We start from the raw sequence: 25,992 nt of genomic DNA, 5'->3' as shown, positions 1-25,992 counted from the left end.
TGTAATCAGGTGACCACGCAGATGCCGCAATGGTCATAAGTGTGAAAAGCAATCATCAGTCACTTTTTTTAGTGCCGTTGTAACTTCAGACACTAAACAAATGATTGTAAGTAGAGGACTGCCTGTAATGCTATTTCTTTAATGTGGGCTTGGATGGTCAGAAATTTTAGTTTGTGGGCCACATTTGGGGGCTTAGTGCAACTTGCAAAGTTACACCCTTGTAGCTTACTGAACAAGCCACAATGGAACAAGAGGTGCATTAAGCCCTAGTAAGACCAAAAATTGGAATACTGCAGCCAATTTTGGTCACCGTATTACAAAAAAGATGTTGAGAGTTTGGAAAAAAAATCAGAGAAGAGGAACTAAGATGATCAAAGGCCCGGAGACCAAAACATACGAAGAACGGCTGCAGGATTTGGATTTGGCTAGTCTAAAGAAAAGAAGAAATAGGGGAGACAGGATAGCCGTGTTCCAGTATCTGAGGGGCTGCCACAAGGCAGAGGGGGCCAGGTTATTTACCAGAGCACCAGAGGGAAGGATGAGAAACAATGTTTGGAAAGTGATCAAAGAGAGAAGCAACCCAGATTTAAGGAGAAACTTCCTGACAAGTGAGGACAATCAACCAGTGGAACAGCTTGCCACCAGAAATCATGGGCGCCCCATCACTGGAGGTTTTTAAGAAGAGACTGGACATTCACCTATCTGAGATGGTATAGGTTCTCGTGCTTAAGTGGGGGGCTGGACTAGAAGACCTCTAAGGTCCCTTCCAGCTCTATTTTATTCTATTCTAAAGTGCAATGGGTGAACCAGGCCACTGCAGAGCCATTCTTTAAGATCACAACTCTTAGCCGATTCTTTTCACTTCTAAATACTTTCACATCCGAATGGATTTGCCAACTTAAGCGCTTTCCCTTTTGCTGTCCCTTCATTTTGTCTATAGGGAATCCTCAAGTTATGACCGTAATTGAGCCTTGCAATGATGGGTGTTGTGACGGTCCTAAAGCAAGTCGTCATGTGATTTTTACAAACTTTTCCCCTGGCAGCCGTAAAGCAAAGTCATTGTTCCCTGTGAGGCGTTTTGTTTCTCGAAAAGCAAAAACAAGATGTCGTAAACTGTGGTCATGTGCTGCAAACTGTCATAAATGCAGACTGGTTGCTGAATACCTGACATGCAATCACATGACCATGGCGTGGGGGAGGCAGATGCTGGAACTGGGTTGTTAGTAACTTTGCTGTTGTAATTTTGAATAGTTGGTAAGCAACCGGTCGTAAGTCAAGGCCTTCCGGTATTGCATTTATAAGCCCCTTTACATCTTCTTCTCCTACCCTAGTTAGATAAATTCATGGTAGGTTAGGAGGAAAAAGGACTTAGGTTTAAGAAAAGTTTAGAGCAGTTTCACAACCTCGGCATCTTGAAGACATGCAGACTTCAACTCCCAGAAGTCCCCAGCCGGCTATGCTGGCTGAGGAATTCTAGGAGTTGATGTCCACACATGCAGGCGGACACCACAGAGGAAAGGGGTTGAGGGAAGAAACAAGGGAGGATGGCAGAGTGAATTCCCCCATTTTGTTTGCTTTAGGGATTTCCAAACCAAGAAACCCAAAGGGGATCCACTTCAGGCCTGGCTCAGAACCATCCAGGGTCGATTTTCCACTGACCATCTTCTCACAGGAAGAACGGCAGGGCGGATCAACACATTATAAGCCCCCCCTCCAAGCTGATCCTTTGTTTTGGGTGTGAAAGTTGGTCATTCAGGACTTTTCGTCTGCAGGGAGGGCACCCCAAAATATCCACCATTTTGGAACTCAGAAGCTCACACCCCTCAAACCAGTACAGCCACATGGGCAGGGTGTTCCAGAGGTTGCCCCTTCAGTTGTATTGTGCTGGTTTCTCCTCCCCCCCCCGCTCCCCCCAACCCCAAGCTTTCATGAACAGAAAAAACAAGATTTACAAATTACACTTTCCCAGCTTTAGATCTGCATAAATCATCCTTCTGTTCAGACAACTCTCCCTCCCCCCCCCCTTGAACACACACAGAACACAGTCCAGAGTTTTGATTCATCGTGAAGCAACGGAGGGCGCATCTTCCACAGTCTTTCTTGGAGAAATTGAGGAAGAATATGCCCGGAAGTGTGAGATGTTCTTTTATCAATCTATTTTTCTTTTTCTTTTTTTTCTTCTTTTCTTTTCCTTTCTTTTCTTAAGTGGCAGTGAGCCTTCGATACCCATGGAATATGACCACAAAGAAATCCGAAGGAGTTACAGGTTTTGGCATAACAATATTCTAGTCCTCAAGATGGTTTTTTTTTTTTTTTTTTTTTTTGAAGAAATGGTCTTGTTATAGTTGGTGGTTCTCTTAGTTAAGGGGTTTCCACCATCACAAAATGTAATTTGGTCACCGTGAGAGGTCCATTCCCCTCGCCGCTGTATCATCATATTCAAGAAAAAGAAAAAAAAATACATCAAAGGGAATGTAAAGGATGTCCCTCAAGCCCACCCAACCCTTTGCAAAAAAAAAAATTAAAAATAAAATGAGGCACCAATGCAGAGGGTCCTCTCTGGTTTCTCCCCCCATTGTGATGTTTCTTTTTTTGAGTTCCAGTTGTGGAAAAAGTTTAGAGTAGACACATACACACACACACACACAGATACCCTCCAAAAACCAGAAAAGGTTAAGCTGAGAAAAATAAGAAAATAAAAAAACGACTATATTTGGTCTAGAGATTTTAAAAAGAAAAACTCCACGGGGGATTAATCTAAAGGGGTGGGGGTGTTTTTACACCAGCTGGCTTGATCGAGGTCTGTGGAAGATTGTTTTTGAAATATAAAACCAGCTCAGCTCCCCATGTCACAGTTTTTCTTCTTTAAGAAAAAAAATGAGCCTTTTTTCCCCCCTTCCCTCTGTACTGCATCAGACTCTGGGGGAGTGGGGGGGGGTCTGGCTCAATTTGGGGTGTTCTGTTTTTTTCAGGAGACGCAAAGGCAAAGACAGGAAATCGAGGGCCCCTTCGCCTGACGTGGGCAGAGACCAGAGACCGTAGATCAAAATCCTTGCAACAGCCCCCCCTCCCTCCCCAAGTGTGTCGCTTCTAATCCGGTAACAAACACGCCCCTGTTCATGCTTCTCCTTTTTCCTCTCCTCTTCCTCTCATTCTTTCCTCTGATACGTTCCCCCATCCCTTGGTTTTTGCAGCTGCCGCTGTAAAAGAAAACATCCCCCCCCCAATTTCTCGTCTGCAATTCCGCCGGGGGCTAGGAAGCGAGGATAGTCCAAAACACCGGCACCACCACGAAGAAGGCATCGGGGACGGTGAAGCTGCAGCAGGAATTATTGCTGGTGAAAATGGGCTCTGGCGATTCGTACAGGGAATCATCTGCAGGGAAAGAAGAAAAGAAAGAGTCGGGTTTTTTTTTCATCAAAGAAACCCACTTCCTTTTCCATCTCTGACCATCTCTGATGACTCCCTGTTTTTTTCCCCCCTGACCAAGGCAGTGGGGCAAAAGAATAAAAAGCACAATGGGAAAACATGATGCAGGTATTCCAAGTGTAGAACAACCATCATAGTCAGTCATTCACATTTGAGGCTATCTGGACTTCAACTCCCAGAATTCCCCAGCCAACATGTTTCATTACCCACCCAGGTAACATCATCAGTGCCAGTTGAGTATGGAGCTTGCTCTCTGTTCATATACAGTAGCTTGCCTGCCGGTTTTTGTGGGGGGTGTGGTTTTCTCCTTGGTAATTCTTTGATTGAGGTATTGTCTCTTGCTGGACTGTTTGTCTGGTGTTAATCCCTGCTTATCTGGGTATTGGCTGCTGGAGAGGATGTGTCTCTGGTCTGTTTTGTTTCCTTCTAAGCTTTTTTATTGTCTCTTTTGAATGGTTTGTAAATATAGCTTATCTCTGTGTGTCTACTGATGGCTGATTTGTCTGAATGCCAAGCTTTCAGGAATTCCCTAGTGTTTTCGGATTTAGCTTAGTCTACTAACGGTTTCCCAGTTGAAACTATAGTTGAGTCTGCCCGTGAGACTAAAGAGTTTTTCAATGTATCTTCTGACTGATATTTGGTGTTGGGAATGCACTCCCCGCAATCAAACAGAAAGCAATATTCAAGTCGCTCTCACAATCAAGAAAGAAGCAATACATATTAATCAAGGAACCATCAAGGAAAAAAAAAACCTGACACTCCCAGCAAAATGGGCAGGGCAAGCTACTGTATATAACCCCACACTCTCGCACTGATAATGTTTCCTAGTTGATAATGAAATATTCAGAAGCAAACCCCCAAACTCAGAGAGCACTCTGAGCTACAGATATTCTTTCCTATTGGAGTTCCTGATTCCCATAGGAATTCTGAATTATCTGGTTGGTTTCCTTGTGCTCATGATGTTACCTCGTTGGGTAATGAAACATCTGAAACATCTACCAAGTTCAGAGAGCATTAAGGGCTCCATAGTCCAACCCTAGAATAGAATAGAATAGAATAGAATAGAATAGAATAGAATAGAATAGAATAGAATAGAATAGAATAGAATAGAATAGAATAGAATAGAAATTGGAATGATAGAATAGAATAGAAATTGGAATGATAATAGAATAGAATAGAATAGAATAGAATAGAATAAAATGGAATGGAATGGAATGGAATAGAATAGAATAGAAATTGGAATGATAGAATAGAATAGAAATTGGAATGATAATAGAATAGAATAGAATAGAATAGAATAGAATAGAATAGAATAGAATAGAATAGAATAGAATAGAATAGAATGGAAATTGGAATGATAATAGAATAGAATAGAATAGAAATTGGAAAGAATAGAAATTGGAATGATAGGATAGGATAGGATAGAATAGAATAGAATAGAATAGAATAGAATAGAAATTGGAATGATAGAATAGAATAGAAATTGGAATGATAATAGAATAGAATAGAATAGAATGGAATAGAATAGAATAGAACAGAATAGAATTCTCTATAGAAGAATAGAATAGAATAGAATAGAAATTGGAAAGAATAGAATAGAAATTGGAATGATAGGATAGGATAGGATAGGATAGAATAGAATAGAATAGAATAGAAAGAATAGAATAGAATAGAAATTGGAATGATAGAATAGAATAGAAGTTGGAATGATAGGATAGGATAGAATAGAATAGAATAGAATGGAAATTGGAATGATAATAGAATAGAATAGAAATTGGAAAGAATAGAATAGAAATTGGAATGATAGGATAGGATAGAATAGAATAGAATAGAATAGAATAGAATAGAATAGAAATTGGAATGATAGAATAGAATAGAAATTGGAATGATAATAGAATAGAATAGAATAGAATGGAAATTGGAATGATAATAGAATAGAATAGAATAGAAATTGGAAAGAATAGAATAGAAATTGGAATGATAGGATAGGATAGAATAGAATAGAATAGAATAGAATAGAATAGAATAGAATAGAATAGAATAGAATAGAATAGAATAGAATAGAATAGAAATAGAAATGGAATGGAATAGAATAGAATAGAATAGAAATTGGAATGATAATAGAATAGAATAGAATAGAATGGAAATTGGAATGATAATAGAATAGAATAGAATAGAAATTGGAAAGAATAGAATAGAAATTGGAATGATAGGATAGGATAGAATAGGATAGAATAGAATAGAATAGAATAGAATAGAATAGAATAGAATAGAATAGAATAGAATAGAATAGAACGGAAATAATTGACTTACATTGGGGACTCCAGAACTGTTGCAGTATCCCCATGGTCACATAATCAAAATTTGGGTGATTGGCAACCGGCATGTATGTATGATGGTTGCACTGTCCCAATGATTGTCATTTGTCAGCAACAGTACCCCTCATCTAGTCCCACTTTCTGACATAGACATAAAAAATAATCACACGGCTGGAAGGGACCTGGGAGGTCTTCTAGTCTAACCCGGTGCCAGAGGCAGGAGACCTTTTGCTTGCAAAGCGGGCAAGGAGATGCCATTGGCAAGTCCCATGCAGGATGCGCTTAACAACAGAAATTCTGATCCCAATTTTGGTTGTAAGTTGAGGACCACCTGTAGGTATAGTTTCATGGACTGTCTAACAGGAATAATAATAAAAAAATAAAATCCTGAAACTGGAACATTCAAATCGATGGCGCGCTTTAGTAAGCTGTCATCCGGGACACTTTGATGCCATCCGGTCTGAGCAGCTCTGCCTCCTGAGTGGCTGGGTTGGGGAGCAGAACGGTCCAGGGTTAAAAGCAGCAAGTGAACAAGCTGCTTTTGCCAAGATCAGACTCCCAATTTTCCCCCAGACAGAGACTCAGTTTCAAAATATGCGGGCGGCAGTTTCCGCACGATGGCAGGGAGCCAACTTCGAGATCTGCCAGCCAACTTGTAACAACAGGACATCTCCGGGGACGGTGCCTGTTTAGGTTAGGTTTTGTTATGTCCCCCCTCCCGGCCTTGGCTGGCAGTCAGCACGCCCGTGCGGAAGGTCAGAGAGCAATTGTTTCATAGCGATCCAATAATCCTGTTTCCAAAAGACGCCTAATCAGTCAGCGATGCAAAAATGTCTTCGAGGGAATCCGCTAAATTACAGCCAAAGCCGTTTTAACGCCATTCCCTCAGCTCGGCTCCTCTTAAGTTTATTACTAGATTAAGGGTGGTTTTGGCAGACTTACAGCCTGGAGAAGAGGGAAGGGAGGGTGGGGGGAAGAGAGAAGAGGAACGGAGCAAAAAAATTTGGAGATGCAAATCCATCTTGGCATCGGCTTCGAATTCTTCTGATTCTACGGGACTAGCTTTTCTTCTTTTTGCCCGTCTGTGCCTGGGCAAGTCGCTGCCATTTTGTCGGATACATTTTTGGGGGACAGGTTGTCCTGGCCTTCTTCTTCTGAGGGCTGAGGGAGAAGCCCTGGCCCAAAGTCACTTTCTTGTCTTTTGCACCTTGGGCAAGACTAGAACTCCCAGGTGCTTGGCTTCTAGCCCAACGTCTTTAGCTACGAAACCAAACTGACTCTCAGGATTCTGGGTAGTCCTTGACTTACAATATTCATTTAGTGACCATTCAAAGTTACAGCGGCACTGAAAAAAACGTGACATGACCATTTTTCACATTTACAACTGGGAGAGAACCCTGGGGGCAAAGTTTCGCTTCTTCTGCCACACTAGCCATTTAATTTGAAATAATTCCACTGTCTGCAACATCTGTACTTCTCAGTTGCTAGACTAAGGGAGGGAAGACCCAGGTTCTAATCCCCAAGTTCAGCTCATTGGCTGAACTTGGGCCAAATCCTGCCTCTCAGCCCAAGAGCCAATCAGGTGTAGTGGGGATGGGGCTACACTAGAAAGGGCAAGACCTGGGGTCTAGTCTTCCCTCAGCAAAGAAGCTCTTGGATGACTCTGGGCCAGTTGCTTTGTCTTAGTCAACTCACACAGACACCCTTCCTAGGTTTATTGTTGTGAAGAGGAACAGATGGAGGAGTGCCTATGTCCCTGTGAAACCCTGAATGAAAAGGAAGGAAGGAAGGAAGGAAGAGAAAGAAAGAAAGAAAGAAAGAAAGAAAGAAGAGAAAAAAGAAACAAAGAGAAAAAAGAAAGAAAAAAGTGAGTGAGTGAGTGAGAGAAAGAAAGAAAGAAAGAAGAGAAAAAAGAAACAAAGAAAGAAAAAAAAAAGAGAGAGAGAGAGAGAGAGAGAGAAAGAAAGAAAAAGAAAAACTGCAACAGGATACTTGTCCCAACCCCTGTGGAAAGCCACTACAAATATTTCATGCTTTAGGAAGGAAAAAAAAACTCAACGAAACAACCCGGGGGTTTCTTTCATATTTAAAAAAAGTCCTTGTTTTGTTTTAAAGCCAATTAAAATCACACAGACACACAAACACGCACACAGAGAGAAATGAAAAAGCACCAAAAAAACGGCAATCTCTTTCCCGATTCTGTCATTTCTGACTATTTGCACACTCCCTGGGAAGAACTGTGACCAAACATTAATTACACGTTAACAGGAGAAAATTATTAATTTGTGTTTTCTTTTTTCCCCAAACAGCTGCACGATTTGATTCTTTTTAAAATACCACCTGTTCAGAAAAAAACAGAAGGTTGTTGCTGTTTGTTACAATTTAAATAAAATAATTGGCTTTTCCCCCCCCTCCTTGATCCCAACAATGAACTCAGCGGGTATTCCAGACGGGCCCGAGTTTATCAAGGATTTTTTCCCCCTTCTTTTTATAGATTTGTCTTCACCCCAAAGTAGAATCGAACATAATTTGATGGAAATGTGCAGCCAACGCCAGTGCTTAGTATTTCAGCCATTGCCAAGAAAACAAAAGGTGAAAGTTATCAAAAAGGTCACCAGAGCTTGCCTGTGTGTGCAGGCCTGTGTGTCAAAAGGCCTTTGCTAATTTGACCTTAAGGGCAAAATGTGCAAGGAAGGAGCAGTGTCCGTTCTGCTTGAAAACAGATTTTGCTGGTAATCAGGACTGGGCATCAGGAAGGGGACGCCATCTTGACCCGTACCCATTCACACCCTGTAGACCAGAGGTGGAGAACGATGTCCCCTTTATGACTTGTGGACTTCAACTCCCAGAATTCCATGGCTGGCTCAAGAATTCTGGGAATTGAAGTCCGCAAGTCATTAAAGGGCCGTCGTGCGCCACCCTTGGAGACGCTCCTGATTCTGTAATGTTTTAGTAGCCAAGAATAAGATTTCAGTTTTGGGGCAAACTCAAGAGGTGAGAGAGTGAGGCCTACCTCTGAGGTGCTTAAAGAAGGGATCTGGGTGACAGAAATATGTCCCCAAATATAGGGTAAATTGAGGGAACAAGCTAGGTAGAATGTCCATGGAGATTCTTAATCATCCAGGTCATGGTTGTCCCAAAACTGCTTTTTCAAAAGGAACTGGGCTTTGTCCTTTTTTTGTTTTTCCTTGAACCGAAGAAGCTTCTTGGATGAGAAGCGAAATGTCTTCAAAGAAAAACAAAGAAAGTCCAATTGCCTTTTGAAAAAGCACCCTTGGGACAAGCTAATTAGAAGCCACCTGTATGTCATACGTAACATGACATTTGTGCCATAACATCATCATGGGCATGATATCATGTGTCCTGAGGAACACCCACAAAATTGGGGATGTTGCATGTATGTGGGCCACTTGAAGCATAAATTATCTGCCTAAAATAAATTGTTCCATCACTGGAGGTTTTCAAGAAGAGACTGGACAGCCATTTGTCTGAAACGGTGTAGGGCAGGGGGTGGGGTAGGCAACCTTGGCTCTTTTATGACTTGTGGACTTCAACTCCCAGAATTCCTGAATCAGCATGGCTGGTTCAGGAATTCTGGGTATTGAAGTCCACAAGGGTGTAGGGTTTCCTGCTTCAGCAGGGGGTTGGACTAGAAGATCTCCAAGGTCCCTCCCAACTCTGTTATTCTGTTACACTATTATAAACTAACCAATTAAACTGGGTTTGCCTATAGAGTAGGTCACAACAAACCCTAATCAACGTTAATATAAACCCAACTAGCATGTTAGGTGAAGGCAGGTGGTAAGTCTGTCACTAATTAAACTTCCAATATAGGCAGTCCTTGACTTACAACCATTTGTTTAGCAACTGTTTGAAGTTACAATGGCACTGAAAAAAGTGAGTCCTCCCACTTGCAACCGTTGCAGTATCTCCCAGAGTGATGTGATCAAAAGTTGGCCACTTGGCATGTATTTATGGTGGCTGCAGAGCCCTGGGGTTATCCAATCACCATTTGTGACCTTCCTAGCTGACTTCTGAGAAGCAAAGTCAATGGGGGAAGCTGGATTCGCTTAATGACCTCATGATTTGCTTAACAACTGAAGTAATTCACTTAACCACTGTGACCAAAAAAGGTCATGAAACTGGGAGCCCCTCATCTAGCCGCGACCTTGCAGAGTAACAAAAATTATGGTTTCAGCTGTGGTCGTAAGTTGAGGATTGCCTGTAATCTTTATCCATGTCTGAAAAAAGAATCGCTGAACTTTAGTAAGATGGAATCGAGGGGGGAAAAAATCCTCTACCTAGAAGTGAAGATTTAAGATTCTTCTCTGGAGGAATCCCCTCCCTTCAGCTGCAGGCACTGATTCTCACTGAATGTAGATCAACTTCTCCTTTCTTGAAGAATAGCGACAAAAACTTGCCATTGGCAAGGACCATGAGAAAACCAAGAACAATGCAGAACAGTCAACCCACACTGCAGAATGACTGTTGGGTTAACCTTCGATGCCTTGAACGGTTTCTGAATGTATTCCCTCTTCTGTCGGACAGGGGCGTCCAACCCTGGCCACTTTAAGACTTGTGGACTTCAAATTTTTGCTCCAAAAGCCACATTAGGGCTTATTTTCCAGTTAGGTCTTATATTCAGGGAAATATGGTACTAAATGCATCTGTCTGGCCGACGATCTTAACTGGGGCTTATTTTTGGGATGGGGCTTATGTTACGAGCGTCCTGAAAAATCATGCTAGGGCTTATTTTCTGGTTGGGTCTTATTTTCGGGAAAATATGGTACGTCCCAGTTGCCAAGCACCTGAAGTTTGATCACATGACTGTGGGGAGGCTGCAAATATGCAAACTGGCCATAAGCCACTTTTTTCAGTGTAACTTTAAACTAGGGGTCTTCAAACTTGGCAATTTTTAAGACTTGTGGACTTCAACTCCCAGAATTCCTCAGCCAAGCATGCTGGCTGAGGAATTCTGGGAGTTGAAGTACACAAATCTTAAAATTGTCAAGTTTGGAGACCCTTGTTTTAAGGCAAGGGTCTTCAAACTTGGCTCTTTTATGACTTGTGGACTTCAACTCCCAGAATTTCCCAGCCATCCCTGGCTGGCTGAGGAATTCTGGGAGTTGAAGTCCACAAGTCTTGAAGTTGCCAAGTTTGAAAACCCTTGCTTTAAACAGTTGTTAAACAAATGGTTATAAGTCAAGGACTACTTGCACGGCATCCATAGATTTCCCACCATCCAGTCTCTGAAAAACAATGCCAACTAGTCCATCAATTCAAATTCAGATTTGAATTATTTCTGTTTTCTATTTTTATTGAAATATTTTAAGAAAACTTTCTTCATCAAATCTCAAAAGAGAGTGGGTATCACCTGAGCTCCTCACAGGAATATTGACATTTCATGAGATTTTAGTCTTCCTGAACAGGTAATCCTCAACTTATGATCACGATTGGGACCAGAATTTCTGTCATTAAACAATGCAGTCATTAAGAGATCATCCCGTGACTGCATACAATGTTATCACCCTTTTTTACCATGTCATTAAGTGAATCTGGCTTCCCCAAGCGATTTTGTTTGTCAGAAGCTGATCGGGATCATCACAAATGGTGATCACTAGACCCCAGGACACTGTGACCCACACATTATGGATGCCAAGGATCTGAATCACAACCAACTGACCACAGGAATGCTGTGACAGTGGTAGGGTGTTTTTTTCCAGTACTGTCTTAACTTTGAACGGTCACAAAATGAATAGTCATAATGGCCTGACTGTACACAGGTAGTCCTCGACTTACATCCTCTTTGGTGGTACCCAGTTCCAAAGTTATGACACTGGCACTCTTCCCCCCACATGGTCATGTGACACATGTTGGGAGCCTGGCAACCAGCCTGCATTTATTGTTTTTTGCAGCATCCTGCAGTGAGATGGCCTCATTTTATGACTGTTTTGCCAAAAAGTGGCATTTACTTCTGGTTTTGTTTTGGCAAAATCGGCTTATGGTTTTGCTTAGTGACCGCAGAGATCACTTAACAGCCACCGCAGAAAAGATTGTAAAATCAGATGGGTCTGGTGGCTAAAGCAATTTATGACTGCCTTGACTTACAACCGTGATGAGTGGGCTCTCTTAGAGTCATAAATCAAGGACTACTTGTATCTCAGGTGTAACATTTCACAAGAGGTTACATAATGACACAAGTGTGTAATTGTGTCATTTGCCTGATGAGGTTGTAATGCTCACAATAGCACAGGGGTGTCAAACTCAATTTCATTGAGGGCTGCATCAGCATTGCGGTTGCCCTGGGGGTGGTGGTGGCCAGGGTGGGTGCGGCCTACTGGGTGGGCGTGAATGCAGTGGGTGTGGCCTACTGGGTGGGCATGGCCAGTTCTACATCGTTCGCGTCAAGGGTGCCTGGGCAGGAGTGGGACAGATCTGAGGGTCTCTGGCAGAAGTGGGTGGGACCAGGGCAAACGCCAAGGCATGGTCCATTTCTTCATTCCTCACAAAAGGTGACACCTCCCCAGCATGCACCCAGGGGGTGGAGCCAATGCGGCAGGGCCTAGTTCTTCACTGTTTCCGGACAGCCTTGTGGAGCTAAGACTGAATGCGTTTCAGCATAGATGGCCACCACAAAATTGTACATTGGCTCCCAGCTGGCCTGGGCCAGGGCCAAAGCAGCGGGGCCCATTCCCTCACTGTTTCCAGGATGGCTTCGCGGGCCACATGAAATCACTTCGTGGGCCACATCCGGCCCCCGGGCCTTGTGTTTGACATGTCTGCAATAAGCAACTGAGCTTACTCTACCCCCGGGGTTACCTTGACTGCAACCAAACACAAAAGCACCTCCTTCCTTTTGTCTACTACTGGGTTTGACGGATAGTCCTTGATTTACAACGATTCACTCAGTGACCGTTTGAAATCAGAACGGCACTGAAAAAGTGACATATGTCCATTTTTCACATTGATGACCCTGGCAGCATTCCCAAGGTCACGTGATCAAAATTTGGACGTTCAGCAACTGGCTCACATTTATGACCCAGTTGCTGTGTTCCCGGGGTCATGCGATCCCTTTTTGCGACCTTCTGCCAAGCAAAGTCAATGGGGGAAGCCTGATTCACTTTACAACCGTGTTGCTAACTTAACGACCGCAGTGATCCACTTAACAACAGTGGCAAGAAAGGTTGTAAAATGGGGAAAAACTCACTTAACAACTGTCTCACTTAGCCACAGAAAGCGCCTCAATTGTGGTTGTAAGTCGAGGACCATCTGTATGGCTAACAGAACAGAGATTCAACGGCAGCCACCATCTATTTTTACCCATTTTTCCGAGCGTTCATCCTTTCAGCAACACTGCATTTTTCCCATTTATAAGTATACTCTGGGTATCAGAATAAATCTAGAGGGAAAATAAGAGTCATTTGTTTTTCAAAGATGAATTTCTATTTACTCTCAAACCACATCCTTTTAAAAGATGGCTTTTGATATTTCTGAGCTGAGTGGTGCAACAGAAGATATGGGGAAAAAATGAGGGCTGCTACTTAATGTACATTCTGATTCATGCATTACTTCAGATTGGTTCAAAATAGAACTCTGGAAAAAAAAAATCACATTTCCTATGCTTTCCTTCGTCTGGTCCTACTTACTTGTTGGCCGAACATAAACCTTCAACTTTAAGCAGGGTTTGTCAACCGGGTTAGGTGGAGTGGCCGCTGAAAGAAAGCAGAAGAGACAAAGAGGGGGAAATGGCATTAGAACAAACCAGGTTTCTGCCACATAAGTGGGTATTTTGTGTCTTTTAGATAACATGCAAAAGAAGGCTAGTTCTGAAAAGCTTCCCTTTCCTTCCTATTTCTCGTGCTCTTTCCCTTCCTTCCTTCCTTCCTTCCTCCTCTCCCTTCCTTCCTTCCTCTCTTTCTCTCCTTCCTTCCCTCCCGCATTCCTTCCATCTCTTTTCCTTCCTTTCTTTCCTCCTTCCCTTTCCTTCCTATTTCTCTTGCTCCCTCCCTTCCTTCCTCCCTCCTCTCCCTTCCTTCCTCTCTTTCTCTCCTTCCTTCCTTCCTTCCCTCCCGCATTCCTTCCATCTCTTTTCCTTCCTTCCTTCCTTTCTTCTCTCCCATCAAACCCTTCTTTCTTCTACTCTCATTTTCCTTCCTTCCTTCTTCCCTCTTTTCCTCCCTTCCTCCTTCCCTTTCCTTCCTATTTCTCTTTCTCCCTCCCTTCCTCCCTTCCTTCCTCCCTCCCTTCCTTCTTCCTTCCTTCCTTCCTTCTTCTCTCCCTCTCCTCCCTCCCTTCTTTCCTTCCCTTTTTTCTTTCCAAATTTGTACAGAGCAAAAGTCATGCACAGTTTTGCTCTCCTCTCCTCTCTATTCATAGCGGATGGTCCTAAGATGGGTGCTGTTTTACCAGCGCCCAGAGGCCCAAATTCGCACCCACTGCCACGGCCAAAAACACCTCCTTTTATGCTCAAGAGATTTTGCCCCGATAGCTGTTGGGCACAATTATGTTCAACAGCTCACACTCCACCGCATTGAGACCATAAGCACCACTTGCTATTTGACCCACAGATGTTTCGCGGCCCTGCTAAGCAGCTTAAAGCTCTCTTAGGTACCCCCGGTTCCTTTTACGGAACCATAGGCTCCGCTTCTAAAACCGTGTCTTTGATCAGCTACCAAAACCCATGTCAAAAGTTGTCTGACCCCCCAGGCAGGGATACTTAACCAGGACGAGGCTCTTTAGATGTGTTTGGATTTCCTCCCCCCCTCAAAAAAAAAAAAAAAAAAAAACCTGCCAAGCCAAATGACACGCTTTTGAGGGCTTCCTTCAACCGGCCGGCCGGGTGTGAGATATACATTGAACAGAGGCAAAGGAGTTTTTTTTTTTTTTTACAGCGGGAGAGTAAAAATTGGTAATTAAAACCATGGGGACGAGGCACAGGGGGGTGCCCAGTGGGAATATTCCCAGGCATGAAATTGGTTGGATTAGGATGGATGGAAGAAGAAAAAAAAAAAAGAGGGTTAAAAAGGAGAGAGGGAAAAAAAACACACACACACAAAACCACACGCCCCATTTTGGTGGAGCAAAGCGAAGATTTGCCAAGGCGGATTTTTCGCCTGTTCTAAAACGGATTGGATTTGACAGCCCAATTCCAAAGAAATCCAGGGAACATCCTGTTTGAAGAAAGCTAGCAGTTTCCTTTCTATGCAAGGGTCATCCAAAACGAATGTTCCAGCCACGCAGGAACACTGATTTATATTAATGTTCCTCCAGGGGACTATAGATCTAAGTATGGTCACCCAGCCTGGCTCTTTTTTCTCTCTCCCCAGCTTGTTTTCTTAGTTAGGCAGAAGAAGAAACCCACCACTTGAAAACAGGAAAAAAAAAAAAAAGCAAATTGGATCAGATCAGGAAATCTGCCCCTCCCCCAAAACATTGTCACTGTTGGTGGATTCAGAATTTAGCCTTTTCTTTTCTGTTTTTTTCTTTTTTAAAAAACAAGTTTAATTAATTTTCCATTTTTACAAAGCTTCAGGTATTAAGGAAGCAACATGGTGGTTGCATAATACATAGTCCGATAATAAGCTTTTCCATACATACGTCAGTTTACATCATCCAAAATTTCCTGTCTGTTTCCCTTAGTTATTATACTAAATTCAAATTAATACATTGCTAGTTATAACTCTAATCCTTTAAAACATTTATCAACAAGTTTTGACTTATATTTTATTTATTTTATTTTTAAAATTTATAAGCCGCCCCACTCCCGAAGTGGGGATCCTGTTTTTAACTTTTATCTGATTTCAATTACAATATTCCAGTTAGCTTAATGTCCATAGTATTTAGGTTTTGGATAAAGCATGGTTTCTTTAGTTCATTACAGAACAGATATCATATCTAAAATACACTTATTATTTATTCAAATAAAGTCTTAGTTTATTTCACAATCATATTCTACTTCTCATTCTAATATCATTGCTTACTAATAAAATAACCTTTATCCTCTGAATCCATCTTCCATATTATAGTTCAAAACTATTATTCTAATAACTAATTTATTTCCTTTATAGATATAACTCCTTTTCTGTTTTTTTTTTCATACACCACTTCTATTTTAAATCTGCTTTTAATTATTTGGAGGTGAGATAGATATAGTAGGTAGATAGATATGAATTTGGGAATGGGGAGGCAGATTTTTTTTTAAAGGGTCTGTTTCTCAATTGCCCTGGATATCAGAGAGGGTTTTTCTTCTAACTCTCTTTTTAAGGCTAAAAATATATAAACGAAGTGACGAACGGAGGCGGTAGGATTCCCTAAAGTCCAACTTTCTAAAGCAAAGAGAATAAAGAGGCCACTGGCAGAAACAGACTTGGCTTTCGACAGACATAATCAAAATGCAAAACCGGGTAATCTTGTCCTGCCCACAAATTTCAGATGAGAATGAATTTAACCTTGTGTGTATTTGTACTGCTTAACGGAGGGTTTGGTTTCAATTTATTTCTCCGTTTGGGGTTAGCCACACATACCGTGTGAATCCAGCTTTTTGGTCTGGATACTTTTAAAGACATGGGCTGGGTTCACACAACATAGAGAAAAGAAACATCGAACTTTATCCATGATTTTTGGCTGGGCATCAAGAAACAGTCCTAACAATAACAATAAAATAACTTTTTATGGTTAGAATCAGATGGCTTCAGCAGATAAAAGATGCAGGTGTTAAAAGAACTCAGATGGGAATGTGAGGGTAGCAGATCCCTACTTAGTGAAAGGGGGTTCTGAGTTCTACGGTAATTCTACTTTAGGCATGAAAGCTGACTGGAGTGACTTTGGGCCAGTTACTCTCTTTCAACCCAGCCCACCTCACAGCATTGTTCTTGTGGGGAAAACAGGAGGAAGAAATATTAGGTATGCTTCATGCCTTGAGTTATTTATAAAAATAATAAAGGCAGGTTATCAACAAAATACAAATCTCCAAAGCCCATTTAAATCCCTTTCTAGCATTCTATCATCAAGCTGCATCTAGAAATAGTAGACTCTCCTTCATGGCAACTGTTTCAACAGAGGTGAGACAACCCTTTATTGTGGATGGTTGAAGCTGCAGATTTCTGCCCTGGGCAAGGGGTCAGACTAGATGATCCCCCACATCCTTCCACAGCTCTTAGATCAGGGGTCTTCAAACTTTAAGACTTGTGGATTTCAACTCCCAGAATTCCTAAGTCACTAGCAGACTTTCATACCTAGAACTAGAATTCACCATCTCCTGGTGACTGGCCCAAAATCACTAGCGGCTTTCATACCTAGAACTAGAATTCACCATCTCCTGATGATTGACCCAAAGTCACTAGTGGGCTTTCTTATCTAGAACTAGAACTCACCATCTCCTGGTGATTGGCCCAAAATCACTAGTGGGCTTTCATATCTAGAACTAGAACTCACCATCTCCTGGTGACTGGCCCAAAATCATCTAGTTAGCTTTCATGTCTAAGGCAGGACTAGAAGTCACAATCTCTTGGTAATTGGCCCAAAATCACTAGCGGGCTTTCATGCCTAAAGTGGGACTAGAACTCACAGGCTCCTGGTTTCTAGGCCAGCACCTGAACCAGTACCCCAAAGTAGCTCCAAGTTCATTTTGTTGTTGTTGTTATTTTGTGGATGCAGCTAAGAGGCTGAGCCTGTTCTGAGCATAAGAGAGAGGAGCAGAGTTTCAGCAAAGTACCCTCAATTAACCCCAAAGCTGGGCTCTGGCATTCTTCAGAATTGTCCTCATTTGGGTGGCTTGCTTCAAAAAAGCGCCCCAGCGGGAAGGGAAGGTGGGGTCGCAGCAGGCAAAGAGACAGGCTGAGAAAACGCAGGGCCGAGGAGGTCCTTCAGGCCCCCCCCCGCCTCTCCCCCCCCCATTTACAATCCGAGGAGACCGCCAGCAGCTGTTCCCAGAGCTATTTCAATTTTGGTCTCAGCGGCTTGCTGAGATATTGACACCAGCCACGGGGGGGCTTTCTCTGAGATCCCCTCCCTTCCCCTCGCTTTCCCATCCAGTCTCCCTGCGAGCAAGAAGAGCGCCATTGTCCGGGGACAATCCGCGGCTGACGTCACCTTTTTTTTGAATGGGACCAAAGAGGGCGCCACAATGGGAGCCATTGAAAAAGAGAGAGAGAGAGAGAGAGAGAGAGAGAGAAAACGCGAGAAAGGCCTCATTTGCTTAACCACACCCCTTCATTTGCGTGTCCCGCCACCCAAGGTTTCTTTCTCAAGAGAAACGCCAGGACGTGAATGAAGGTTGGAGAAAGTGCGACAGAATCGGGCAACGTGGGAATCGTGCAACGTGGGGTGTTCTTGTGTGTGTTTTGTGTGTGTGTGTGTGTTTGTAGATCCCCCTTCCTTCCCATGCTCCATTAAAAAGAGATTAGTAGTTATTATGCGAAGTTTTTTTTTTTATTTTTTTTTGAAGAGGGGACTGCCCCAAAAGTTCTTTAACTAAACTTTTTACTACTACTACTACTACTACTACTATTACTACTACTACTACTACTACTACTACTAATTATTATTATTATTATTATTATTATTATTATTATTATTATATCATCGCACAGTCAGCCAGATGTTCAGACTGGATTTGGCATTTTGTCTACCTATCGAGTCCTTACCCAGGACCTGGGATAGGCAAATGTGGATGTTTGATGATATTACAGATAATGTCGCAGGATGGAAGCAGTTCCTAGTAAGGCCGTCTTTTGCAATTGACTAATAGCGAATTTGTCAATGCCAATGATGTTTAAGTGGTGTTCCGGTTGTTTTGGGATTGCACCCAAGGAGCCTATTACTATTGGTACTACCCTTGTTTGCTTTTGCCACAGTCTTTCTATTTCTTTTGTAGGTCTTTGTATTTTGTTATCTTCTCCAGTTCTTTCTCGTCTATTATTATTATTATTATTATCATTCATCGCACAGTCAGCCAGATGTTCAGACTGGATTTGGCATTTTGTCTACCTATCGAGTCCTTACCCAGGACCTGGGATAGGCAGATGTGGATGTTTGATGGTATTACAGATATCGTCGCAGGATGGAAGCAGTTCCTAATAAGGCCGCCTTTTGCAATTGACTAATAGCAAATTTGTCAATGCCAATGGTGTTCAAGTGGTGCTCCAGTTGTTTTGGGATTGCGCCCAAGGAGCCTATGACTATTGGTACTACCCTTGCTTGCTTTTGCCACAGTCTTTCTATTTCTATTTGTAGGTCTTTGTATTTTGTTATCTTCTCCAGTTCTTTCTCTTCTATTCTGCTATCTTCAGGCACTGCCACGTCCACTATCCAGACTTTTTTGTCTTTCTTATCGACAATTGTTAAGTCTGGGGTGTTATGTTGCAGGTGCTTGTCTGTTTGAATTCTGAAGTCCCAGAGCAGTTTAATTTATCATTTTCTATGACTTTCTCTATTTTATGATCCCACCAGTTTTTGCTTACAGGCAAATGATATTTTTTGCAGATCTTCCAATGCACCATTGTTGCTACTTTGTCATGCCGCTGCTTGTAATCAGTCTGTGCAATCTTCTTGCAACAGCTTACCAAGTGGTCCACTGTTTCTTCAGCTTCTTTGCAGAGGCGGCACTTACTGTCTTTTGCTGTCTTCTCAATTTTGACTTTGTATGCATTTGTCCTTAAGGCTTGGTCTTGTGCAGCCAGAATTAGTCCCTCGGTCTCTTTCTTCAATTTTCCTGCTCTTAGCCATTGCCAGGTTTTATTATTATCTGCTTTCCCAGCTATTTTTTTCATGTATTGGCCATGTAGTGCTTTGTCTTCCCATGCCTCTATTCTGTTCTTCATTTGGTCTTTCTTGTAGGCCAGTTTGGTCTCTCCAGTAGTTAGTAAACCTTCCTGATATACTAATTTCAGTGCATCTTCATCATTGTTCTTCAGATATTCTTCCAAAGCCATTTTTTCTTCTTCAACCATCTGATGTACTTGTAGCATTCCACGCCCACCTATTTGCCTTGGTAGATAAAGTCTATCAATGTCACTGCGTGGATGAAGGGCATGATTCATTGTCATTATTTTTCTGGTCTGCCTATCCATTGCTTTTAGTTCTGCTTGAGTCCAGTCCACTATTCCAGCTGTGTACCTAATGACTGGATTGCCCAGGTGTTGATTGCCTTTATGGTATTTCCTCCATTGAGTTTGGACTTTAAGATCTTCTTCACTCTCTTGATGTATTCACCTCTAATCTTTTTCTTGACTTCAGTGTGCTTGATGTTGTCAGCTTGAAGGATACCCAAGTATTTGTAGTACTCTTCCTCATCCAGACTCTTAATGTTATTTTCGTGGGGCATCTTGATTCCTTCAGTTTTCACTATTTTTCCTTGTTTGATAGTAAGTGTGGCACATTTGTCCAAGCCAAACTCCATTGCAATATCTTGGCTATATATACAGGACAGTGTTGAGCAGCGATTCTATTTCAGATGATGTTTTTCCATACAGCTTCAGATCATCCATGTAAAGGAGGTGGGATAGTCTAGCAGATGTTTTTGATGTTTGATAACCATGTCCTGAGTTATTCAGTATTGTTGACAGAGGAAACAGTGCAATAACAAATAGTAATGGTGATAATGAATCTCCTTGAAATATTCCTCTCTTGATATTAACCTCTCCCAGCCTCTCACCATTGATCTGCAACTGTGTCTTCCATTGTGCCATCGATCTTTGCACAAATTTTCTGATGTTTCTACTGACTCCTGTTATTTCTAGGCACTTGATTATCCAGTCATGTGGCAGAGAGTCAAATGCCTTTTTGTAGTCAATCCATGCCACATTCAGGTTGGTCTTCCTTCTCTTGCAGTTTTCCAAGATCATTTTGTCTATTAGGAGTTGATCTTTTGTTCCTCTGCTATTGGGGCGGTTTCCTTTCTGCTCAGGTGGAAAGAGATTGTTTTCAACTAGATGCTGTTGTACTGCATCAGCTACCACACCAGTTAGTAATTTGAATGTTGTTGGTAAGCAGGTAATTGGCCTGTAGTTACCTGGTGTTGCCCCTTTTGCTGGATTTTTCATTATTAGGTAGGTTTTCCTAATAATGAAAATTATTATTATTATTATTATTATTATTATTATTATTATTATTATTATTATTATTTCTAGAGGTTTCCTTATCCGTTGAGGATCGGCTTTGGGAAAACGTAGATTGGCGATGAAGCTTGGATATCCGAAGCAGTATCTGTTAAAAAACAGCCTGGGTCGGTTGTTTTGGGTTATATTTTGGTTTTTTTTCCCCCCTGACGCGTTTTTTTTCCGTATGATGGTTTTCTTTTTTCTTTTTAAATTGTAAGATCTGGGGTCGGAGTCTCTTTCTATTTGTACATACCTATATATGTGTAGCGACAACCTGTAATAAAATGGTGGCGTGTGCAATTTCCTCCTCCACTCAATTTCCTTTAGTTATTTTTTCCTTTCCCCACTTCAGACTCAAATCAATATTCATGATCACTGGCTTGGATTCTCTTGTTCCCAAAGTTTAGTTTTCTTTTTCCTTCCTTCCTTCCTTCCTTCCTTCCTTCCTTCCTTCCTTCCTTCCTTCCTTCCTTCCTTCCTTCCTTCCTCTCTTTCTTTCTTTCTTTCTTTCTTTCTTTCTTTCTTTCTTTCTTTCTTTCCCCCTTCATTCCTAAGATTTTTTGCATTTTTGCAAAATGTTCAGTTATTCCCAAACCTATGGGTATTTATAAAGTATTTCCCTGTTGTACAGAGATATTCGTAAAATTAAATTATCATAAAAATTAAAATTATTATAAAATTAGTTCTTAAAAATTATTAGTAAAGACATTTATAGAGCATTTCCCTGTTGTACAGTGATGCTATTTTTGTTGATCTGCCCAGTCACCTCCTAAACAAGGCCCTTTAAAGCTTTAAGCAAAGTCTTTGGTTTTCTAGAACTGACAAAGTTGCCTAGTTTGGTAATGAAACATCTGCAAAAAAACTACCAAGCTCAGAGAGCACAAAGTCTTAGCTTTACTCTGACTTCCAACCAGATGTGCCATTACTTGGGTATATGGTAACCAGACCTTGTAACCATAGTTTGTTTTGGGCTTACATCCTGGTTTCTCTATACCTCCTGCACTTTTAATTAAACTTTAAATTTAGCACAACATTGGGATATATTCTTAGAATCTTACGTATCTATGGAATTGATTTAATTGCAGGTGATTTTTGTCCTTTTTCTGGCCGGGGAGTTAGAGGGAATAGCGGAAGATTTTTAAAAAAGTCTGCATGAAATTTTATAACATTACCTGCAGTCCCAGTCAATGGAGAGATCCCATAAATCAGAGGTGTCAAACTCAATTTCACTGAGGGGCACATCAGCATTGCGGTTGCCCTTGGGGGGCCAGGTGGGTGTGGCCAGAGTGGGTGCAGCCTACTGGGTTGGTGTAGGTGGAGTGGGTGTGGCTACTGGGTGGACGTGGCCAGTTCTACATCATTCGCATCAAGGGTGCCTGTGGGGGCCTGGGCAGGAGTGGGCCACATCTGAGGGTCTCTGGCAGAAGGGGTTGGGATCGGGGCAAATGCCAAGGCATGGTCCACCGGGGCAAGTATCAAGATGGCCACCACAAAATTATACATTGGCTCCCGGCTGGCCTGGGCCAGGGCCAAGGCAGTGGGGGCCGTTCCCTCACTGTTTCCAGGATGGCTTCGTGGGCCACATGAAACCACTTCGCGGGCCGCATCCAGCCCCCGGGCCTTGTGTTTGACATGTCTGCCATGAAGAATCTTTACAGGATGAAGGAGAGAAAGAAAGAGAGGAAAGAAGAAAAGGAAAGGAAGAGCAAAGAAGCGGGAGGAGGATGAAGGGAAGAAAAAGGAGAGGGGAGGGGAGGAAAGAAAAGGGAGAAAGGGAAGGAAAGGAAGAGATCAACTCCTTAATAGGGAGGGAGATTCTTAATAGAATCATAGGACCGGAAGGGACCTTGGAGGTCTTCTAGTCCAACCCCCTGCCCACGGCAGGGGACCTTATTGCACCCCGGACTAATAAATGGTTTATATGCGGGGAAGTTTTCACCCCTCTCAGCTAAATTTGAGAGTCCTCAATCCCAACCCCATCTATCCACTCCTCTGCAAATGTAAGGAGGAGCCCCCTTCTCTCCAATCAAAGTCCACATGTCTTCAAGGTTTGTGCCAAACGGGGGTGGGGGGTGGGCAGGAATAGAACCAATTGTCAAGCCCCCCCCCCAAATTTTTAATGGACTGAGCCAAAAGACAGAGTCTATTGTCCCTGCCTGCCTTCTGCCACCTCTTTTTCTCTCTCTCTCTGCCCAGCCCACCCCTTAGCTTTTTAAGACCCCCTCCCTCCCCCTCGTACCCCTTCTTCCTCTCTTTCTTGCCCACCCACCCCTGAGCTAACAAGGATTCTGCATTCGCAAGAAGCTTCCACCTGCAATTAGCCTTCTGCACTTAGCAGGCTGGGCCTGCTCTACCATTTTGCCATTATGGTTTGCTGCGAAATTCCAGGCACACTTCTAAAATTTAAGACAGGAAGTGCACTTCCACCAGCATTACCCCGATGAATCAGTGAAACCAAAAGTGGCCTAGATTCAACTCAGGTATGTCGGCCTCTGCCCGAGTCTTCTCTTTCTGCAGTGTTTTATTGATAGTTACAGACGTTTATCTCTGGGCTCCTTCAAACTGAGGGGATGAAGAAAAAAAAGTGGGTTTTATGAATGCCCGCACACATACACTCCGGAGGATAATTAAAAGCACCACTGAAAAAGAGGAGTGACAGAATCATTTAAAGAATTTCACTGGGTTCTTCAGCAGGACCTGGTCACCTCAGACCAAAAAGACTTCAGGAACTGTATTTATGGTTTTGGAGGTATTGACAGTTTCAGGCAGAAAGGCTGTGCAGAGAATGGTGAGGATGACAGAAAACATGATTGGAAGTTCACTTTCTTCTATCCAGGGCATGGCATCTAAGCGCAGTATTGGCAAGGACGCTACCCTTCATGACCAGTTTTCTTTGTTACCTTCTGGGAGGAGGTTTCATGTTACCTGAAGCAGAACAGCCAGATTCTGTAATAGCTTTGTACCATATAGGATCAACCTTCTTAACTCTCAAGATTCTTTTTTCCACTATGTATTCTAAATAGTCTATGATTAATAGACCAGTGGAACAACCTGCCTCCAAAAGTGGTGAATGCTCCAACACTGGAAATTTTTAAGAAGAGACTGGACAGCCATTTGTCTGAAATGGTATAGGATTTCCTGCCTGAGCAGGGGGTTGGACTAGATGACCTCCAAGGTACCTTCCAACTATATTATTATTATTTTTATTTATTTTTATTTTATTTATGAGACTTATATACCGCTTTAAGTGCAAGCACTCTCTAAGCGGTGTACACCAGTAAGCAATGTATATATATATTTACATTGCCCCCAACAATCTGGGTCCTCATTTTACCTACCCCGGAAGGATGGAAGGCTGAGTCAACCTTGAGCCGGTGAGATTTGAACCGCTAACCTGCTGAACATAGTCAGGTAAAGTGGCCTGCAGTACTGCACTCTAACTGCTGCGCCACCTCGGCTCTTTTATTTTATTATTATTATTATTATTATTATTATTATTATTATTATTATTATTATTATTATATTATTGTGTGTGTGTGTGTGTGTGTGTGTGTGTAGAGGTATATGGGTGTATGGCGTTTCCCCCAAAATAAGACCAGGTCTTATATTAATTTTTGCTCCAAAAGACGCATTATCATTTATTTTCCAGTTAGGACTTATATTCGGGGAAATACGGTAGAAAATGCGTCCATCTGGTTGATGAACTTAACCAGGGCTTATTTTTGGGGTGGGGCTTATATTACAAGCATCCTGAAAAAATCATGCTAGGGCTTATTTTCTGGTTGGGTCTTATTTTCAGGGAAACATGGTATATATATGTGCAGGTGTCTGTTTTTTATCTACATACACACACACACACACACAGACATATATACACATATACACACATACGATATATATATATATATATATATATATATATATATATATATATATATATACATACACACACACACACACAGACATACACATATATACATACACACACACACATATATATACACATACACATATGTATGTATGTATTTTAAGAGCGGACATCAGAATTTCATTTAAATGTGCGCCCATGTGTTCACAGAAAAAAACTACAATAAAGGTTGTCTCATCTCACTTCGCCTCACTTCACCTCATCTTATCATCTTATCTCATCTTATTGATAGGATCAAGCGTCAAGAGCCAAGGAACCAGCTGTCTAGAACGATGCCACAGATCGGCACTTGGCAAAGCGGTCGTGACAGCGTTTAAAGAGATAATCAGAAGGCGTGAGGAGTCTATACAAGGGATGGCAAAACCTTTGGGCTCGGGATGTCAAAAGATTTGGAAAGCGCCTAACTTGATTCTCCCGATGTGTCACGCACACCCATCCAAACAATTCTTTGTATATTCATTTATTTAAAAAAAAAATACAGTCCAATTGTATGGTGCTCTGTATTATGTAAAGAAACATCAGGCAATAAAAAAAATCTTATTTATTAGCCTACCTTCATTATTCTTATAAATGACTCAAAGTGCTGAAAATAACCAATACTCCTTCCTCTTGCTGTTTTTTTTTGGCAAAAACATCCTTGTGAAGTGAAGTGGGCTGAGATACACTGACTGGCCCAAAGTCACCCAGTCGGCTTTCATGGCTAAGGCAGAACTAGAACTCACAGTCTCCTGGTGATTGGCCCAAAGTCACCCAGCCGGCTTTCATGACTAAGGCGGGACTAGAACTCTCAGTCTCCTGGTGATTGGCCCAAAGTCACCCAGCCAACTTTCATGGCTAAGGCGGGACTAGAACTCACAGTCTCCTAGTGATTGGCCCAAAGTCACCCAGCCGGCTTTCATGACTAAGGCGGGACTAGAACTCTCAGTCTCCAGATGATTGGCCCTAAGTTACCCAAAAGAATAGGAATTTTTAAAAAAATTCTTAATGTTGTAGGAAACCAGGCAGCATACAAATTTAATTTTAAAAAAATCACAGTTCACAAATAACATTACTAAAAACAATGAAATAGTATAACAATAAACAAAAGAATAAAAAACGGCAAATGAGACAAGAGCAAAAATAAACCGAATCAACATGGCTTAAAAGAAGCTTCATTCACACTCCCCAAAGGCCCCATGTATGATGTGTACATACACATAAACACACACAAAAATGCACA

At 42.0% G+C, this 25,992-nt stretch overlaps 1 protein-coding gene across 2 annotated transcripts in view; it reads right to left on the bottom strand.

Annotated features, from left to right (window-relative positions):
* Positions 1-3,185: 3,185 nt before the first annotated feature.
* The window catches only part of EFNA2 (ephrin A2), a 276,512-nt gene continuing 253,705 nt past the window's right edge, over positions 3,186-25,992 (bottom strand). Inside the window, exons 3-4 of one of the 2 annotated variants that reach the window (XM_039319312.1) lie at positions 13,394-13,459; positions 3,186-3,375 (exon numbers count right to left, since the gene is read on the bottom strand). In XM_039319312.1, the coding sequence (XP_039175246.1) occupies positions 3,254-3,375; positions 13,394-13,459 (188 nt within the window). In that variant the 3' untranslated portion in view covers positions 3,186-3,253. The remainder of the gene's footprint in view (positions 3,376-13,393; positions 13,460-25,992) is intronic. The other variant, XM_039319313.1, reaches the window with a different exon arrangement.

This window comes from Crotalus tigris, unplaced genomic scaffold (assembly GCF_016545835.1).
Source record: "Crotalus tigris isolate CLP2741 ecotype Arizona unplaced genomic scaffold, ASM1654583v1 scf7180000022970.308977840:1548163, whole genome shotgun sequence".
Lineage (NCBI taxonomy): Eukaryota > Metazoa > Chordata > Lepidosauria > Squamata > Viperidae > Crotalus > Crotalus tigris.
This window is presented reverse-complemented; position numbering and strand designations above follow the sequence as displayed.